This window comes from Kogia breviceps, chromosome 6 (assembly GCF_026419965.1).
Source record: "Kogia breviceps isolate mKogBre1 chromosome 6, mKogBre1 haplotype 1, whole genome shotgun sequence".
NCBI classification, from domain to species: Eukaryota; Metazoa; Chordata; class Mammalia; order Artiodactyla; family Physeteridae; genus Kogia; species Kogia breviceps.
Window position 1 is genome coordinate 17,488,961 of NC_081315.1, and position 21,013 is coordinate 17,509,973.

At 37.0% G+C, this 21,013-nt stretch overlaps 1 protein-coding gene across 1 annotated transcript in view; it reads right to left on the reverse strand.

Moving 5' to 3' along the window:
• Positions 1-12,841: 12,841 nt before the first annotated feature.
• EIF4E (eukaryotic translation initiation factor 4E) overlaps positions 12,842-21,013 on the reverse strand; it is a 55,207-nt gene continuing 47,035 nt past the window's right edge. Inside the window, exon 7 of the mRNA XM_059066913.2 lies at positions 12,842-19,495. Within this exon, the coding sequence (XP_058922896.2) occupies positions 19,381-19,495 (115 nt within the window). The 3' untranslated portion in view covers positions 12,842-19,380. The remainder of the gene's footprint in view (positions 19,496-21,013) is intronic.

A 21,013-nucleotide genomic window follows, 5' to 3' on the forward strand; every position in this document is an offset into this window, starting at 1 on the left:
TTCTCTACTAAAAGAATCAGGGCTCCATGGAGACATCATCAATTTCAGGGCTGAAGCAGAGAAAGTACAAGATGAGTCAAGATAAGCTTGAAACATCCTTTTGCACCCAAAACAATGATGTGAGTATGTCAAAGGACAAGGAGCCAGCTTGAAGGGGTTCCCACTGGCCGAATCTGGGACAATATTAACATCAAAATAATGACAGTAAAGGATTATCAACTGAATAAAACAGAAACCTGAGTCTACACTGAAATTAAACAAGGGAAAGCTCTTTCTTACAATAGGAAGCCAACTGGAAGTAGAAAAATCACCATTTGCTGATCATAACTGAAAGTGAGACCATCAATGGGTACTAAAACTCTGTGGGTAACAGTTATGGAGAAACAGGAAGTTGTGCTATATGATACTTAACTACTACAAAGTAAAAATCAGCAAGTTTATAATGGAGACACCCACAGAGATCACCTTAATCAAGCGATTAAAGTTAACATCACCAGTAATGGAAAAAATTTGTATCATGTATTCCCTGGTAAAACGCCCTGAGAAACACACAACTTCTGTTGTATACTTGCCATAAGTTCATAACCTGATTCTAATCATGTGGAAACATTATTCAAAGCCAAACTGAGAAATATTCTACAAGATAACTGGCATGTACTCTTCAAAAATGTTATGTCCATAAACAGAAGACTGAGGACTTGTTCCAAATTAGAGACTAAAGGGATAGGACAGCTGAATGCAAGGTATAAATGTAATCTTTCATTTGCTATCAAGGAAACTGTCCAGTAAAACAATGATGGTAAAATCTGAATAAAATTTATCGATTATATTACTGTATTAATGCTAATTTCCTGATTTGATCATTGTATGTCCTTGCTTTTAGAAAATATACACCAAAAATTTTAGGAAACACACTGAAGTGTTTAGGTCAGAGGGGGAAAGTCGGCCTATTCTCAGGTACTGTGGAAACATATTTTAAACTAAAACAAATGGTGGGAATTCCATGGCAGTTAACACTCCACTGCAGGGGGCATGGGTTTGCTCCCTGGTTGGGGAACTAGGATACCGCATGCTGCACACTGTGGCCAAAAAACCAAAATAAAAATAAAATGGGTGAAATGTTAACATATGATGAATCTGGGTGAAGGGTATATGGAAATTCTTTGCATTATTCTTACAAATTTTCTGTAACTTTGAAATTATGTCAAAATTAAAAGTTTAAAAATGCCTATCTGGAGTTCACACATAGATAACTCTTACTGGTCTGAAATGAAACCTATTCATTTAAGAGTCAGATCCAAAGCCACATGGACCTCAGGGAGTAGAAAGAGGCAATAGTTCCTGGAAGCAAAGGGTTCAGGGAAGATAACACCAGTGATGTCTACTGCAATGGAAAAATAGCCATTTCTCTATATGACAAAGCATTCAATTAACAGTGTAAACTGTCATCTTCTAGCATCAAATAACACTGTACTGAATTGTATACAGCAAAAGCTGTTAGAAATACATGGAGAAAACGAACATACCTACAAATTACGGGAGCAAAAGCTTCATTAGGTGATTTTCTGTTCTGCTTTATTAGTGTAAACTAGCCTAGCACATAGGAACCATTTAATAAGTGTATTTTCACACATTTACATTATATAAACTCACAGATTATAATCATGATTAGTGTGGAATCATGTCTATTTTGTTCTGTCTATTCAATACTTAGCAATGGCAGGCACATAATAGGTACTCAATGAATGTTTAACAACTAATCACTGAGTCTGCACTTTAATACTTGTGGGAGATTGAGTAATAAGAAACTTCTTTAATAGATTAGAATTACAGATCACAACTAGCTGCAGGACAGTCATCAACAGGAAGGCACTGGAACTCACCAAAAAAGATACCCCACATCCAAAGACAAAGGAGAAGTTACAGTGAGACGGTAGGAGGGGCCCAATCACAGTAAAATCAAATCCCATAACTGCTGGATGGGTGACTCACAGACTGGAGAACACTTTTACCACAGAAGCACACACAATGGAGTGAAGGTTCTGAGCCCCACGTCAGGCTTCCTAACCTGGGAGTCCGGCAACGGGAGGAAGAATTCCTAGAGAATCAGACTTTGAGGCTAGTGGGATTTGATTGCAGGACTTCGATAGGACTGGGGAAAACAGAGACTCCACTCTTGGAGGGTACACACAAAGTACTGTGTGCATCAGGACCCAGGGGAAGAAGCAGTGACCCCAGGGGAGACTGAACCAGACCTATCTGCTAGTGTTGGAGGGTCTCCTGCAGAGGCCGGGGTGTGTGTGTGTGTGTGTGTGTGTGTGTGTGTGTGTGTGTGTGTCACTTTGGGGACAAGGACACTGGCAGCAGAAGTTCTGGGCCTTGTCATGAGCCCTCCCAGAGTCTGTCATTAGCACCACCAAAGAGCCCAGGTAGTAGGCTCCAGTGTTGGCTTGCCTCAGGCCAAACAACCAGCAGGGAGAGAACCGAGCCCCACCCATCAACAGTCAAGCGGATTAAAGTTTTACTGAGCTCTGCCCACCAGAGCAACAGTTAGCTCTACCCATCACCTGTCCCTCCCATCAAGCCTCTTAGATAGCCTCATCCACCAGAGGGCAGACAGCAGAAGCAAGAACTACAATCCTGCAGCCTGTGGAACAAAAACCAAATTCACAGAAAGACAGACAAGATGAAAAGGCAGAGGGCTATGTATCAGATGAAGGAACAAGATAAAAGCCCAGAAAAACAATTAAATTAAGTGGAGATAGGCAACCTTCCAGAAAAAGAATTCAGAATGAGAGTGAAGATGATCCAGGACCTCAGAAAAAGAATGGAGGCAATGATCAAGAAGATGAAAGAAATGTTTAACAAAGACGTAGAAGAATTAAAGAACAAAGAAACAGAGATGAACAATACAATAACTGAAATGACAACTACAAGAGAAGGAATCAATGGCAGAATAACTGAGGCAGAAGAACGGATAAGTGATGTGGAAGACAGAATGGTGGAATTCACTGCTGTGGAACAGAATAAAGAAAAAAGAATGAAAAGACATGAAGACAGCCTAAGAAACCTCTGGGACAACATTAAACGCAACAACATTCGCATTGTAGGGGTCCCAGAAGGAGAAGAGAGAGAGAATGGACCAGAGGAAATATTTGAAGAGATTATAGTTGAAAACTTCCCTAACATGGGAAAGGAAATTGCCACCCAAGTCCAGGAAGCACAGAGTCCCATACAGGATAAACCCAAGGAGAAACATGCCGAGACACATAGTAATCAAATAGGCAAAAATTTAAGACAAAGAAAAATTACTGAAAGCAGCAAGGGAAAAATGAAAAATAACGTACAAGGGAACTCCCAGAAGGTTAACAGCTGATTTCCCAGCAGAAACTCTACAAGCCACAAGGGAGTGGCATGATATACTTAAAGTGATGAAAGGGAAGAACCTACAACCAAGATTACTCAACCCTGCAAGGATCTCATTCAGATTCTATGGAGAAATCAAAAATTTTATAGAAAAGCAAAAGCTAAGAGAATTCAGCACCACCAAACCAGCTCTACAACAAATGCTAAAGGAACTTCTCTAAGTGGGAAACAAGAGAAGAACAGGACCTACAAAAACAAACCCAAAACAATTAAGAAAATGGTCACAAGAACATACATATCGATATTTACCTTAAATGTGAATGGATTAAATACTTCCACCAAAAGACACAGGCTTGCTGAATGGATACAAAAACAAGACCCATATATATGCTGTCTACAAGAGACCCACTTCAGACCTAGGGACACATACAGACTGAAAGTGAGGGGATGGAAAAAGATATTCCATGCAAATGGAAATCAAAAGAAAGCTGGAGTAGCTATACTCGTATCAGATAAAATAGACTTTAAAATAAAGAATGTTATAAGAGACAAGGAAGGACACTACATAATGATCAAGGGATCAATCCAAGAAGAAGATATAACAATTATAAATATATATGCCCCCAACATGGGAACACCTCAATACATAACGCAACTGCTAACAGCTATAAAAGAGGAAATTGACAGTAACACAATAATAGTGGGGGACTTTAACACCTCACTTACACCAATAAACAGATCATCCAAACAGAAAATGAATAAGGACCAGCTTTAAATGACACAATAGACCAGATAGATTTAATTGATATTTATAGGACATTCCATCCAAAAACAGCAGATTACACTTTCCTCTCAAGTGTGCACAGAACACTCTCCAGGATAGATAACATCTTGTGTCACAAATCAAGCCTCAGTAAATTTAAGAAAATCAAAATCATATCAAGCATCTTTTCCGACCACAATGCTATGAGATTAGAAATGAATTACAGGGAAAAAAACATTAAAAAACACAAACATATTGAGGCTAAACACTACGTTACTAAATAACCAAGAGATCACTGAAGAAATCAGAGAAAATTAAAAAATACCTACAGACAAGTGACAATGAAAACACGACAATCCAAAACCTATGGGATGCAGCAAAAGCAGTTCTAAGAGGGAAGTTTACAGCTATACAAGCCTACCTCAAGAAACAAGAAAAATCTCAAGTAAACAATCTAACCTTACACCTAAAGGAAGTAGAGAAAGAAGAAGAAAGAAAACCCAAAGTTAGCATAAGGAAAGAAATCATAAAGATCAGAGCAGAAATAAATGAAATAGAAACAAAGAAAACATTAGCAAAGATTAATAAAACTAAAAGCTGGTTCTTTGAGAAGAAAAACAAAACTGATAAACCATTAGCCAGACTCACCAAGAAAAAGAGGGAGAGGACTCAAAACAATAAAATTAGAAATGAAAAAGGAGACGTGACAACAGACTCCACAGAAATACAAAGCATCCTAAGAGACTACTACAAGCAATTCTCTGCCAATAAAATGGACAACCTGGAAGAAATGGACAAATTCGTAGAAAGGTATAACCTTCCAAGACTGAACCAGGAAGAAATAGAAAATATGAACAGACCAATCACAAGTAATCAAATTGAAACTGTGATTAAAAATCTTCCAACAAACAAAATCCCAGAACCAGATGGCTTCACAGGTGAATTCTATCAAACATTCAGAGAAGAGCTAACACCCATCCTTCTCAAACTCTTCCAAAATATAGCAGCAGAAGGAACACTCCCAAACTCATTCTATGAGGCCACCATCACCCTCATACCAAAACCAGACAAAGATACTACAAAAAAAAGAAAATTACAGACCAATATCACTGATGAATACAGATGCAAAAATCCTCAGCAAAATACTAGCAAACAGAATCCAACAACACATTAAAAGGATCATACACCATGATCAAGTAGTATTTATCCCAGGGATGCAAGAATTCTTCAATATACCCAAATCAATCAATGTGATATACCATATTAACAAATTGAAGAATAAAAACCATATGATCACCTCAATAGTTGCAGAAAAACCTTTTGACAAAATTCAACACCCATTTATGATTAAAAACTCTCCAGAAAGTGGGCATAGAGGGAACCTACCTCAACATAATAAAGGCCATATGACAAGCCCACAGCAAATATCATTCTCAATGGTGAAAAACTGAAAGCATTTCCTCTAAGATCAGGAATGAGACAAGGATGTCTACTCTCACCACTATTATTCAACATATTTTTGGAAGTCCTAGCCTAGTCAATCAGAGAAGAAAAAGAAATAAAAGGAATACAAATTGGAAAAGAAGTAAAACTGTCACTGTTTGCAGATGACATGATACTATACATAGAGAATCCTAAAAATGCCACCAGAAAACTACTAGAGCTAATCAATGCATTTGGTAAAGTTGCAGGATACAAAATGAATGCACAGAAATCTCTTGCATTCCTATACGCTAATGATGAAAAATCTGAAAGAGAAATTATGGAAACACTCCCATTTACCATTGCAACAAAAAGAATAAAATACCTAGGAATAAACCTACCTAGGGAGAAAAAAGACCTGTATGCAGAAAACTATAAGACACTGATGAAAGAAATTAAAGATGATACCAACAGACGGAGAGATATACCATGTTCTTGGATTGGAAGAATCAATATTGTGAAAATGACTATACTACCCAAAGCAATCTACAGATTCAATGCAATCCCTATCAAATTACCAATGGCATTTTTTACGGAACTAGAACAAATCATCTTAAAATTTGTATGGAGACAGAAAAGACCCCAAGTAGTCAAAGCAGTATTGAGGGAAGATAACAGAGCTGGAGGAATCAGACTCCCTGACTTCAGACTATACTACAAAGGTACAGTAATCAAGACAATATGGTACTGGCACAAAAACAGAAACAGAGATCAATGGAATAAGATAGAAAGCCCAGAGATAAACCCACGAACCTATAGTCAACTATGACAAAGGAGGCAGATATACAATGGAGAAAAGACAGTCTCTTCAATAAGTGGTGCTGGGAAAACTGGACAGCTATGTGTAAAAGAATGAAATTAGAACACTCCCTAACACCATGCACAAGAATAAACTCAAAATGGATTTGAGACCTAAATGTAAGACTGGACACTATAAAACTCTTAGAGGAAAACATAGGAAGAACACACTCTTTGACATAAATCACAGCAAGATCTTTTTTGATCTACCTCCTAGAGTAATGGAAATAAAACCAAAAATAAACAAATGGGACCTAATGAAACGTCAAAGCTTTTGCACAGCAAAGGAAACCAAAAACAAGACAAAAAGACAACCCTCAGAATGGGAGAAAATATCTGCAAAGGAATCAAAAGACAAAGGATTAGTCTCCAAAATATATAAACAGCTCATGCAGCTCAATATTAAAGACAAACAAACTAATCCAAAAATGGGCAGAAGACCTAAACAGACATTTCTCCAAAGAAGACATACAGATGGCCAAGAAGCACATGAAAAGCTGCTTAACATCACTAATTATTAGAGAAATGCAACATTATTAATAGAGAAATACAATGAGGTATCATTAGAATGGACATCATCAGAAAATCTACAAACAACAAATGCTGGAGAGGGTGTGGAGAAAAGGGAACCCTCTTGCCCTGTTGGTGGCAAAGTAAATTGATACAGCCACTATGGAGAATAGTACAGAGGCTCCTTAAAAAAGTAAAAATAGAATTACCAAATGATCCAGCAATCCCACTAAGGGGCATATAAGCAGAGAAAACCATAATGCAAAAAGACACATGCACCCCAATGTTCACTGCAGCACTATTGTTCATTTACAATAGCCAGGTCATGGAAGCAACCTAAATGCCCATTGACAGACAAATGGATAAAGAAGTTGTGGTAAATATATACAATGGAATATTACTCAGCCATAAAAAGGAATGAAATTGAGTCATTTGTTGAGACGTGGATGGATCCAGAGACTGTCATACCAAGTAAGTCAGAAAGAGAAAAACAAATATCGTATATTAACGCATGTATGTGGAACCTAGAAAAATGGTACAGATGAACTGGTTTGCAGGGCAGAAGTTGAGACACAGATGCAGAGAACAAACGTATGGACACCAAGGGGGTAACCGTGGTGGGGTGGGGATGGTGGTGTGCTGAATTGGGCCATTGGGATTGACATATATACTGATGTGTATGAAATTGATGACTAATAAGAACCTGCAGTATAAAAAAAGCAAACAAAAAAACAACTAATACTAAACTTTCTTTGGGTTATTTGTATGGAAATATGTTAATATAAATGTTTCAGACATTACATGAAATTTCTAAAAATCTTGTATGTTCTGGTATAATGTTATGTCATAATTGTAGTTATTACTTTAAAATGTATATCTCAGAAATAACTAAATTTCCTTGTCAATTGCATTATTATGAACTTTCATCAAACCTTTAACTGTGGTCATTTTTAAGTCTGTCATTTACATACAGTTCTGGGTGTACTCTGATGCTTTTGCAAAAATGTTCCTAGAAAGGGTTTCATCTTCAAGGAATTCATGGAAAAGACTCTGACAAGTACAGGTTTCTGGTAACTGACTATGGTGCTGAACTGAATGAATAAGCATTTTCAGAACTCTAATGGAAAACTGCTGAATTCATAAAAGTGCTAACAAAAGATCAAGATAAAAAGAAATTAATTACATGGGACTGAGTGAACTGATGAGGATGATTATAAGTTTTGTGACTTTGTTTGAAGAAAAAAAAAAAAAAAAAAAGAATCCAGCACAGTGCTCAGCTTTTAGAGCAGAAAAGATATATGTTGAGTACATTTAATAAAGAAATATTTTTTAAGCAGCTGAAACAAACAAACAAAAGAATTACAGTAAGATAAAAAAACTCATGTGCAAATGTCCTCCACCTTCTTTCTAACTGGTAACTTAAGTTGATACCACACTTGGGTAAGATGAATATCCACTCTTTGGCTATACAGTTAAGTATTCATATTATTGCAGATGATTGGTTTACCAATCATGAATCATGTGATCTTAAATGGGTTAGTCTTGCAACGAAATTATTGCCTTACCTTCTCCCCCCCCAACACCCCTCCCCTCCATATTCCACAGAGTACCTATCAGCACAAAACCAGCATTACCACTTTGGACAATCTCTTAACTATTTAACTGATTAAGAGTTAACAATGCCATGTGGCAAGATAATTCATTCAGTTATCTAGGAATATATTGTGTATTTATGTTGTGTCTAATTAAAGTTAAATTAACCAAGTGTAAAAAAACAATGGAGGATTTAGAGACACTTTTTTTTTTTTTTTTTTTTTTTGCTGTATGCGGGCCTCTCACTGTTGTGGCCTCTCCCGTTGCGGAGCACAGGATCCGGACACGCAGGCCTAGCGGCCATGGCTCACGGGCTTAGTTGCTCTGCGGCATGTGGGATCTTCCCGGACCAGGGCACGAACCCGTGTCTCCTGCATCGGCAGGCGGATTCTCAACCACTGCGCCACCAGGGAAGCCCTAGAGACACTTTTTTTAAGGCCAACTGATATAAACTGCTTTACAAATTTAATAGGCTCACATTACCAGGGATACTTTTCATGGTATTTTTTCAAACTGCAGATACCAAAATTTTAAAAAGAAAATAGACTATCACGGAAAAAATCTCAAAATACATTTGTTCCCAATGGTAGTTGAGCACAGCTGAGTGAAACTTTTGGTGTATACATATATAAACAGAGCCACAATATAAAATGTTCTTCTTACAGGCTGCAGTAAGAAATATACTGAAAAATGCTGTTTTATGCTTTAGAACTCTTTCAGTAGAGCCTAGACCCATCTCTGCAGATTTGGTGACATTCCATTCTGGCATATGTCTTTATCAAGCTCAACGTTCACAAAACGTTCACGAAAAGAATGTGAAACTCTGCTTCTAAAGCATATGACTGCACACATAACTAGTTCTTCCGATACCGTTCCAAAAGTAAAACTCACTGCTATTTGAAAGTTATTAAAAAGCTCATTTGAGAAACTATTTATACAGCACAGCTGTCTACCAGAACTTTCTGCAATGACAGAACGTCTGATATCTGAGCTACTGTTCTGGATACTGCAGATATAGATCTTTATGCCTTAAAGTATCGTCCCTGGGTCACAATAATCATCACAAGATCACAAGAATCACGCACAATGAAATTTGAAAAGGACTGGTTCTCAAGGGACACAGTACCACTGACTATTACCAAAACCAGTAGAAATTTATGTGACACTGATTATAACAATTATAGGTGAGGCACATCTGGCATTATTAGGCATGAGCAATACACAGATGTACACACCTAAGAGCTGGTAGCCCAAATGACATTCAACTATCCTGCCATTCATTCATGTAAATTTTTTAAAAATCTGCTTCTAATACTGAAATTTTGAATCTAACTGTATTACCTAACATCTAACACCAAGCAATTTTTGCACAATCTTAATATACTCTGAATTTTCCAGAAATACCTTAAGTTAAAAAAATGTATAGTTTTGTCCAGAACTTAGTACTAAGCATTGTTCACTTCAGAGTAACTTAACAACTTGCATTTAAAGTTGTCACATTCACACTGACACTAGGTATGTGTTCAATTATCAGACTATTTTCATTATATAGTTACGTTTGGGCTAAAATAACTGTACTAAAAACTACTTCCCTCTAATTTCCCCTCTGATTATTCTTATTATCTCTATTATTCTCTAGATAGGGAATTTATTTTTTAACAAGCGGTAAGCAATTTCACTTCAGGATAGTAAGAGCATGCAGTGATACATTTGCTTATACATATGGGGTGCTGTGTCTGACGGTGATCCTTAAGAATCACTGGTTTAAGGATTTATGCAGCCGTTATCATCCCCTTAGATCAGGGGCCCTTAATTTGGGAATACAAGGACACTCAGCCTAAGGAATCCATGGAGTGGCTTCAGAACAACAGAAATCCTAAATAATACATACAACTTGGTATATATGTATAGCAACCTTGGGGGGTTAACAATATACTTTGTTCCATCCAAAACTGTTAGCTTAAGTACCATGACATTACACCCTGAGACTATATACGCTGGGCTGGATTATAAACTTGGATCTCAAAATGTGGTCAAGCCCCACACCCAATTACATTTATGGAACTGCCATTTCATCACTTCATCAGCCTATACTAGGCTATTAATCCTGACAAAGGATTAGCCTCCGAAGTTTACAAGCAGCTCATGCAGCTCAATATCAAAAAGGCAAACAACCCAATCCAAAAATGGGCAGAAGACCTAAACAGACATTTCTCCAAAGATATAGATAGCCCACAAACACATGAAAGAATGCTCAACATCACTAGAGAAATGCAAATCAAAACTACAGTGAGGTATCACTTCACACCAGTCAGAATGGCCATCATCAAAAAATCTACAAACAGTAAATGCTGGAGAGGGTGTGGAGAAAAGGGAACCCTCTTGCACTGTTGGTGGGAATGTAAATTGATACAGCCATTATGGAGAACAGTATGGAGGTTCCTTAAAAAACTAAAAATAGAACTACCATACGACCCAGCAATCCCACTACTGGGCATATACCCTGAGAAAACCAGAATTCAAAGAGTCATGGACCACAAACAATGTTCATTGCAGCTCTATTTACAATAGCCAGGACATTGAAGCAATTGAAGTGTCCATCGACAGATGAATGGATAAAGATGTGGCACATATACCCAATGGAATATTACTCAGCCATAAAAAAACGAATACTGTATGCTAACACATATATATGGAATCTAAAAAAAAAGGTTACGAAGAACCTAGGGGCAGGACAGGAATAAAGATGCAGACGTAGAGAATGGACTTAAGGACACGGGGGAGAGGGCAGGGTAAGCTGGGAAGAAGTGAGAGTGGCATTTACATATATACACTACCAAATGTAAAATAGATAGCTAGTGGGAAGCGGCTGCATAGAACAGGGAGATCAGCTGGGTGCTTTGTGACCAACCTAAAGGGGTGGGATAGGGAGGGCGGGAGAGAGATGCAAGAGGGAGGAGATATGGCGATATATGTATATGTATAGCTGATTCACTTTGTTATACAGCAGAAACACCATTATAAAGCAATTATACTCCAACAAAGATGTTAAAAAAAAAAAAAAAACCCAATCCCATAAAAGCTAGAATTGCTATAGAATGTCAGCCACTGCATTACATACACTACAGGGATTTTTTCATGAAGATCCATGGAAGAAGGCTAAACTTCATTACACATTTTGCTCTGCACCTGGTACTGCACTATACTTTATACAAATGATGTCGTTTAAGTCTCACCATTGCCCGCTGATACAGGTATCACTCATTGTTTCACAGATGAGAAAACTGGCTTAGAGAGCTCAACTAACTTGACTAGGTTCATACATTGAATAGATGGCAGAACTAGAATTTGAACTGAGGCTCTCTGACACCAAAGCATGTGTGTGCTTTTCTGGAGCAGGTTGCTATTTATTCTTTAATCCTACTGTGGAGTATGTACTGAACCCCATCTTCCTTTGACATAGCCAGCTGTATACTTAAAACAAAAATTGTGTCCCACAAATGGCAGTTGCCCAAGCATGACATTAGCATCTTTGAATAACCTGCTTCTCCATTTTATCTGGTTACTAGAATGGGCTTTATGGAATGAATCTTGCATGCTAACCTCACTTCTGGCTTAGTTAATCTTTTCTCACATTTCCACCCCACCCCTTTTTTAACTTCTTATAATAAAGCAAGAAACAGAGGCAAACCACATGCTGCTTTAGGTAATATAAAAAATATATTAAGACAGTACTGTAGAGTGAGTACAAGCTTTGCTAGATGATTTATAAACCACCATGCAATCATTTTTGTAGTTAAAAACACCAACTATCACTTTGAGAATAAGTACATAAGCTCCAGTATTTCCCAGTTAGAAAACTTGATTACCTTGGCTGCTTTCTAAATAGTAAAAGAAATTTTAACATGCAAACAATGAGCATTTGAGGACATGGGCAAAAAAGCAAGGTCAGCTGGGATGTCTTTTAGCATAAGAACCCAGATAGTACCAGGGACAATCAGGAGAAACTGCAGTGGACTGAAGGACATTAAGTAGAGGGGAGAGAAGAAAATAATGATGCAAATCACACTCTGTTGACTGGATTAATGGTAAAGCCATCAGGTGGGAATGGGGTGAGGGGCTTGCTGGAAGTGAAAAGGAGAAGAAAATAGGATAAGACATTTGGTTTTGCTGACACTGTCACTAGAGTAATGATCAGCAAACTTCTACAAAGGCCCAGAGTAATAAATATCTTACATTTTTCAGGGCTGTCTCAGTCACAACTAGTCCACTCTGCCATTATAGGACACACACACACAAAAATCACAGACATCTGAACAAACATGTAAGTCCATGTTTTAATAAAACTTTATTTACAAAACAGAATGCAGGCCAAATATGACCTATGAGCTATAGTTTGCTGACCCCTGACAGAGAAGTCCAATAGGCAGGGAGAAACATGAGCTGAAGCATAAGAAGAAGGTCATGGAAAAGGACAGAGATTTGAAAGCCACTGACAGTATGGATAACCTAAGAATAAGAGATGGAAGATATGAACATTTAAAGATAGAACCCTTATAAAATAGCAACACTTAAAAAAAACATGAAGAGGAGGTAAATAATTAACGGGAAATAATTAATAATTAATGAAAGGAGAAAAGTTGCATGAAATAGAAACTTATGATTCCCTTAAACATCATTCTGGCTCAATACAAATCCCGTATGCTTGGAGAAGCCCAAAGCACTGCAATATTTAACTATGGTTATTATCTAGAAGGCACTGCTAGAACACTGAAAAAGCCCCAAATGTATAAGGAACACACCTAATTAACACTTCGACATAACAAGACAATGCAAAGCAGGGTCAAGTTGGGACAAATCTTATGCCTCACATACCTTATAAATTATCTTACACCAAAAACAAAATGTCAAGCATCATGCACAAACCACTTACTCAAAATTGAGTTAAAGGTTGAAGACACACTCACAAAAAAAAGCCCCAAACAAACAAAAAATCCTTAAAAACAAATGTCAAAAGAAACTTGTAATGACAATATAAAGATGTGTTTGGGAAATGCTCTCAGTTCAAAAATTGTGAAGTTAAATTCATTACAAGGCTTGAAAACAACGCTAGGTCCTATATCAGTGTTACCTGATTCAAGCTTTTTTAATATTTACAGGTCTAAAATAGAATTGCTAGCTTAATGCTTGTTTTTTGGAAAAAGTACAATCTAGCAAATTATTTTATTTGTATTTTAAAACAATGTTGGCTCACTAGAAGAAAATAAAACAATTAAAAATCAATCAGAAAAATATCATGAGGATCAAAACTGCAAAACTTGCAAAGCAGCATTCTGTAGAACACAATTACAAAACTGATGGTCCTTGCATGTGGATTAGAACGGTCTGGGTGTGGAATGGGTAGAGAATAGGGTCATACAGTACTGCTAAAGAAAAGCAAACTTGGGCTTCCCTGGTGGCGCAGTGGTTGAGAATCCGCCTGCCGATGCAGGGGACACGGGTTCGTGCCCCGGTCTGGGAAGATCCCACATGCCGCGGAGCGGCTGGGCCCGTGAGCCATGGCCAATGAGCCTGTGCGTCCGGAGCCTGTGCTCCGCAACGGGAGAGGCCACAGCAGTGAGAGGCCTGCGTACCGCAAAAAAAAAAAAAAAAAAAAAAGACTACAACTTACAGTGGGAGACTGTAAAGGCAAAAATTACAAGGAAAGGAAGGAAGGCAGGCAGTCCTCCAATAAGGCATACATTCATATAATGGACCACTAGACAATTTAAAATGTCTTGTATGCGTTATGACGTGTAAAACTGTCCAAGATTATTAAATGAGAAAACAATGCTATTGATATTCTCAATAAAATGATTTGTGTCCAAAGAAAAAAGTTACACATATGTGCACACACATACATCTGGTGTATGCACAGAAAATTTATAGACATATACAAGAAATTTGAGTGGTACCTTGAAAAATAGGATTAAAGGAGGCAGAAAACTTTCACCTACCCTTCTACAGTCAAAACAAAATAGGCATGTGTTATGTTTGTGCTTTATGTCAAACATTAAAGAAAAAAAAATCAGTATTTTAGAAGGTGAATAAACTGAGAACTACTATGTATAAAACCACACCAATACAGACACAATCATTTAAAATGCTTCAACAAATTCAAACGTATGTTAAATAAATGATGAAATTTTTTTAAAGTACAATCTCATAACCAAAAAAGAGCCACACCCACAAAACTTTACTTGGACACTCATACAGATTTCAGTAATATAAAGTAGAAATTAAGTCTTGCAAAAGCTGTAATTTACATGTGAGGGTTTGGTTGAGTCCTCCTATATAGTGTGATCTGTTTAGACTCAATGTTAGAGCTGGAAGGGTGTTCAGACCAACAACTTCATTTTATATTTACCTCTAGACTACTAATCCCCAGTAATAGAAACCCTAGGAGTTTCTATTTCAATAACATAAACTATTTGCAGAACCCTGTGGAGAGATTCTATTATTCTGAATAGATGTCTGCTGTGGAGAGATTCTATTATTCTGAATAGATGTCTGCTTTCAAAATTTTAGAGCAGGGACCGTCTTTTGTTTTCTGCTGTATACCCCAGCACCTAGAGCACAGTAAACGGAGGTACTCAATATGTATTTTTTGGAGGAAACGTAGGTATATAACTTCTGGGCAAAACAGGAATTTGTAAGTTCTGAAGTAAAAGAAAAGTGGGCAAGATTAAAATGTGGAAACTCGTTCCTCTGAAATGGGAAAGACATAGCACATATGATCTCATGCCCACAATTTCATTTTTTTTTGTTTGTTTCTAGCAGTGGAAGAAATAATCACATGACTATTAAAGTCTAAAACTATCCAAGGTACTAGGAATTTCTACTCTGAAATTCACAATAAGCAAGACACCAAGAAAGTATTATTGAAAGACACTACAGACTAGGGCTGAAACTTTGACACCAAGTCCATTAGTTGTGAGATGAGGAGTGAAGAGATAGTAAGCTGGTTGTTTTTAGAGACTGATGGGCAAATGAGCTGGTCTTGGTTACTGAGGAAAAAAACCTAAGAGTAGTGTCTCTCAAATTATATGTGATGAAGGACCACTTTTAAACCCTAAACTGTCACAAATATATTTTTAAAATATATTTGTTGGGCTTCCCTGGTGGCGCAGTGGTTGGGAGTCCGCCTGCCGATGCAGGGGACACGGGTTCGTGACCCGGTTTGGGAGGATCCCACATGCCGCGGAGCGGCTGAGCCCGTGAGCCATGGCCGCTGGGCCTGTGCGTCCGGAGCCTGTGCCCTGCAGCGGGAGAGGCCACGGCGGTGAGAGGCCCGCGTACCGCAAAAAATAAATAAATAAATAAATAAATTTGTCTTGTCACAAATATATTTTTAAAAATCTGTTAGTAGAGAAACGATCACATACTTCAATGTCACAGCAGTATCAAATTTCCGTAGAAGTTTCTAGACATTCTTTAATTTCTATACTGGTCTAGAGAGACACCAGATAGCACTGACCTAGGGTTTTGTTTTTTAACGTCAATCTGACCTGAAATTTTGCATTTGCCCAGGTCTAACTCTGAGTGAGAAAATTCAGCTCTTTTTTACCTCTACTCAATAATGAAGACAATCCATAACAAGAGATAAAAAGTAGCACAGAGACTTGTCATTAACTTGTTTTAATTTTAAAATGTAAAACATCACATTGTCACACTGCCTTAGTAAATTAAAATACTTTTGAATGCAACCTTCAGCATTTAAGAATCTCAACTCAACTTGAAAACTTTGCTTTATTTTGCCATTTATCTTAGAAGATAACAGGATATAGACAATTAAAACTGTATACGAAAATATTCACTTAATCTATGCACCTCTAAACTCCTATACCTTTGTCTCCATGTTCTCAAAAAACCCCAAATGATTAGTTTAGCTGACTATGAACAGAGTGGCCTCAGGGGACACTCCATCTATTATACGTTTTCATTACCAAAGGAAGTAAAATTTAAAATGTCCTGACCTATAAACTTACTACAATCTGGTGCAATTTACTATAGCCCATCAGGTAGGCTCTATACCACTGAGACTGTATAATGTGCTTTACAGGACCTCCGAAACCAAATTTCCAGGATTCAAATCCATACTAAGTGACTTAAATCCTCACTGCTTCTGTTTCTTCATCTGTAAAAGGGGGATAACAGCACCTACATCGAAGGATTATTGTGCAGGTTAAAGTGCATGTGAAGTGCTTAGAACACTGCCTGGCACATAAGTACTAAGTAAGGATTTTAACTTTTTGATTCTTACATAGTATGCCTCAAATCCTTCTGTAGAACTGGAATTATTAACAAAATTGGCTAAATGAAATATGGCACATCCCTACAATGAACTACTATTTACCCATTAAAGATTATTTTAATAATCTACTATGAAAATATATTTATTTATAATATCCTGTTAGAGAGGGAAAAGTAACTTAGAAAATCATGTACAATCTAATCTTATATTTAGAAAAGACGCTAATAAAGTTAGGAAATTTGCAAGTCATTGTGGTACTTAAGTGGCATTTGCCAAAAGTGACCCAGAATCATTCCTCCCCACCCATACTGGGAAAAAGACTTAAAACTGAATGTGATTCTCGGATGGTAATACTGAGGACAATCAAATGCTATAAATCAGGATTTTTAAAACTTTAGAATTGTGTACATTTAATGCATTATTCCTCCTCTACCCGCCAAAGCTGATACTTCTTAAAATGGACTGCATCCTAGAACTAAGGAAGTTAAGCATTAATTTCTGATAGATATATTCCTCCAATGCCACCCATTGCCCACACACTACCCACCTCCACGGTCACTTTTAAGCAAGCTCTTGAAGTGCTCACAACTACGTATATCAACAAAGACAATAAATCACCTTAAACAATCACCCAACCTTAAACAACAGATATTACTAGGTACAGTATATTGAGATTATAAACACAAAAGACTCAGTTATTTCTAGAATACTGAACAAGGGATGTTTGTGGCATTGCGATTACTCAGATGGTAGCTTGTGGTACCCTTTAAACTGTTTTAAATTCCTCAATAAAATCAATACTATTAATTTCATGTTTATTTTATATAGGATTTTTGTCAAACTTAGCAGCTTTGAAATGATCAATTCATAATCACCAACTAAAGACAAAATTTCCTCTCAATTAATGGTTCTCATTCTACCTACAGTTCAACTGACCCTTTTGTCTACAATATAGCCATATTTCATTTTATGGGATATGAAATATACAATTATTATAAACAAACTGTTTTCAAATTTGCTTTCAAATGATGCCTATAAAGAGTAGATCAAGTTTTCAAGTTTACATAAATCTATACTACACCAATTCATCATTATAAATACAAGCATTCATAACCTGTTTATTCTAATTCTATTTAGACAGCAACACTAACAAAATTCTTAATGCATACGCCCCCCCACCACATATAACTCTTTCCCTATGGTGTCATTTGGACACTTGAAAAATAACGTCTCAATTCAGCAACCAAGTTTTAAAACTGCTATTCCTACCAATCGAATGGTGATGCACCAAGGTCGCAATTCTCATGAGTTTTAACATATTAAGAGTATATTATTTACCTAAGACTGAAGGACTGTGCCTCTTACTTTTATTTAAAAAAAAAAAAGCCACACCAATTTAATTATATATATATATGATGCTACCTATTCAATTTATTAAAAATTAAAATAAATGTAATAATCAAACTAATGCTCCAAACTTACGCTATTCTCGTGGAAGACACTACAAGAGAAGACACCATAGAGACTGCCTTGCAATAAGAAGTACAAATTCCTTCTACAGAGATGGAGAAATAAAAGGAAGGACAAATCTAGTTGTCTAAAAGACAATTCACTGTACACATTTTATTTACAGTTTTGTACACTGTCTTAATATGAATGGGACCGCTTTTCTACTTGAGCCATTTTTTAACCAAAGCAAAATAACCTAAGTATAACAAAGTGTTAAAATACAGCATAAAGATACAAAAACAGACATACTAATTCTAATTAGGAATGTAATTATGATGTTACATTTTTTTATAATCCACAATTATGTTTAGGAAATCACACAAACATAGATCACTGATTTGAATGAAATGCATAAATTTGTAGCAAAGCTTTGTAGTTACAAAAAAAACAAAAAAATTACCAAAGAATGCACAAAATTAATGTTTATTCCACCTTTGTGTCATATTCCTGGATCCTTCACCAATGTTACATGAGGAAAAAAACAAAAGCAAAACAAATGAAAAACTGAAATCAGAATCACTAATGTTATCAAGTAGGGAAACAAATAAATTAAAATCTAGCAGCCATCAGCAAGAGTACAGCACAGACAATGCTGTAAAAAGAAACAAAGAAAATTGTTAGAAAACTGTATGCATCATACTCTTTCAAACCAGCAAAATATGCTCCTGCATACAATGGAACATAAACAGAATCATTCTCTTGTAAGGTATAGAAATGCAAATTCTTTTCTTTAATATTGTAGATGGGTCAAATGTGTTTGTAATAGTTAAATCTTTTAAGCTATTACAGAGTGGGCCAGGAACACATTTATGGATTCTGGGGACGATGTGTACTGTAATTCTGTGATTGGGATAGTGGACACTCTAGCCAAAATTAAAAAAAAAAAAAAAAATGAACACAGAAGTACAAGACAAAGGCGAATGAGACTTCTCTTATATCTTAGCAACATTTAGATGGAAATCAAATTTAAATGCAGTCCACTCTGCTTTTGAAGAGGCTTTGGTTCAGCTCCCAAATCTCGATTGCTTGACGCAGTCTCCTATGAGAATACTCAGAAGGTGTCTTCTTAAACAACAAACCTATTTTTAGTGGTGGAGCCGCTCTTAGTAGCTGTGTCTGCATGGGACTGATAACCAATCACTATCTTTGGAGGAAGTCCTAACCTTTCCTTGTATACCCTCCTAGAATATGAAAAAGAAGAAAAATAGCTATTAATTTTTATTCAAACATACACCCCAAATCCAGTATTATTATTCTTTACATTAAAAAATAATACCTAGAGAGTGAAATAGGAAACTGCACACCTTTTTCCTTTTAGCAAAATTTACTCTTCGTTTTCAAAACAATCTTGGTTAATCACTTAACCAATATTTGAGAGTCTACTATGTATCAGGTACTGTGATAATTTTCAGTAAATTAATAATAAAGCAAGGATAGTCTCTAGGCTCATGGTGTTTAGAGTATTTGATTATTTACAAACAAATAATCACAAATACATATGGTGGAGCTGTATCACATACATAATTAATGTGTTCAAAATCAATTACATGCACGTTTTAATTTTCTGATCTAAAATGCTTCAATTATATTTTACATATAAACCTTAATAAATATTGTATGTTACTGCAATTATACTTACCTTACCTATTACCAACAAGAATGCACACACAAAAATTAAACACTGTGATGGCGATTTATGATATTTTAAGGATAATTTAGAACATAACATGATTTCTGCCTTATATATTAACTCTACAACCTAATTTTCAAATAAGATGTGACTCTACTTTAAGAACAAATATGATGAGTATCAAAGAGGGTAAGCACAGGGGCTGTGATATTATTAACAAGGAGGATCTAATCTCCTCTTTGAAATCAGAGAAATCTCTCCTTTTAAAAACTCATGAGGGGCTTCCCTGGTGGCGCAGTGGTTGAGAGTCGGCCTGCCGATGCAGGAGACACGGGTTCGTGCCCTGGTCCGGGAAGATCCCACATGCCGCGGAGCAACTAAGCCCGTGAGCCATGGCCGCTGGGCCTGTGCGTCCGGAGCCTGTGCTCCGCAACGGGAGAGGCCACAACAGTGAGAGGCCCGCATACCGCAAAAAAAAAATAAAAATAAAAATAAAAATAAAAATAAAAATAAAAAAATAAAATAAAAACTCATGAGGTTGGGCTTCCCTGGTGGCGCAGTGGTTGAGGGTCCACCTGCCGATGCAGGGGACGCGGGTTCGTGCCCCAGTCCGGGAGGATCCCACGTGCCACAGAGCGGCTGGGCCCGTGAGCCACGGCTGCTGAGCCTGCGCGTCTGGAGCCTGTGCTCCGCCAACAGGAGAGGCCACAGCAGTGAGAGGCCCGCTTACCACCAACAAACAAACAAACAAAAAACTCATGAGGTCAAAGTATAAATGCTAAGAGAGTGAAGCACATCTGAAGGCCAAGGAACAAAAATAAGGCTGTGTGGCTGGCTACAGCTCACAAGAAAGGTAAATATGAGAGATAAGGCTGACAAGGTAAAATTGGGGACAGATCATCATACAATCTTATGAGACCATCATAGGTCAAGTTAGGAATCTGGTATCTGAGAAAAAATAGCAATATTTAAAAAATAGGCACCAAAATGAAACAAAAATAAAGAGATACACATTTTCATGGAGCTAAATACTCTAGCAGTATGATACCAGGAAATTTTATTCATACTC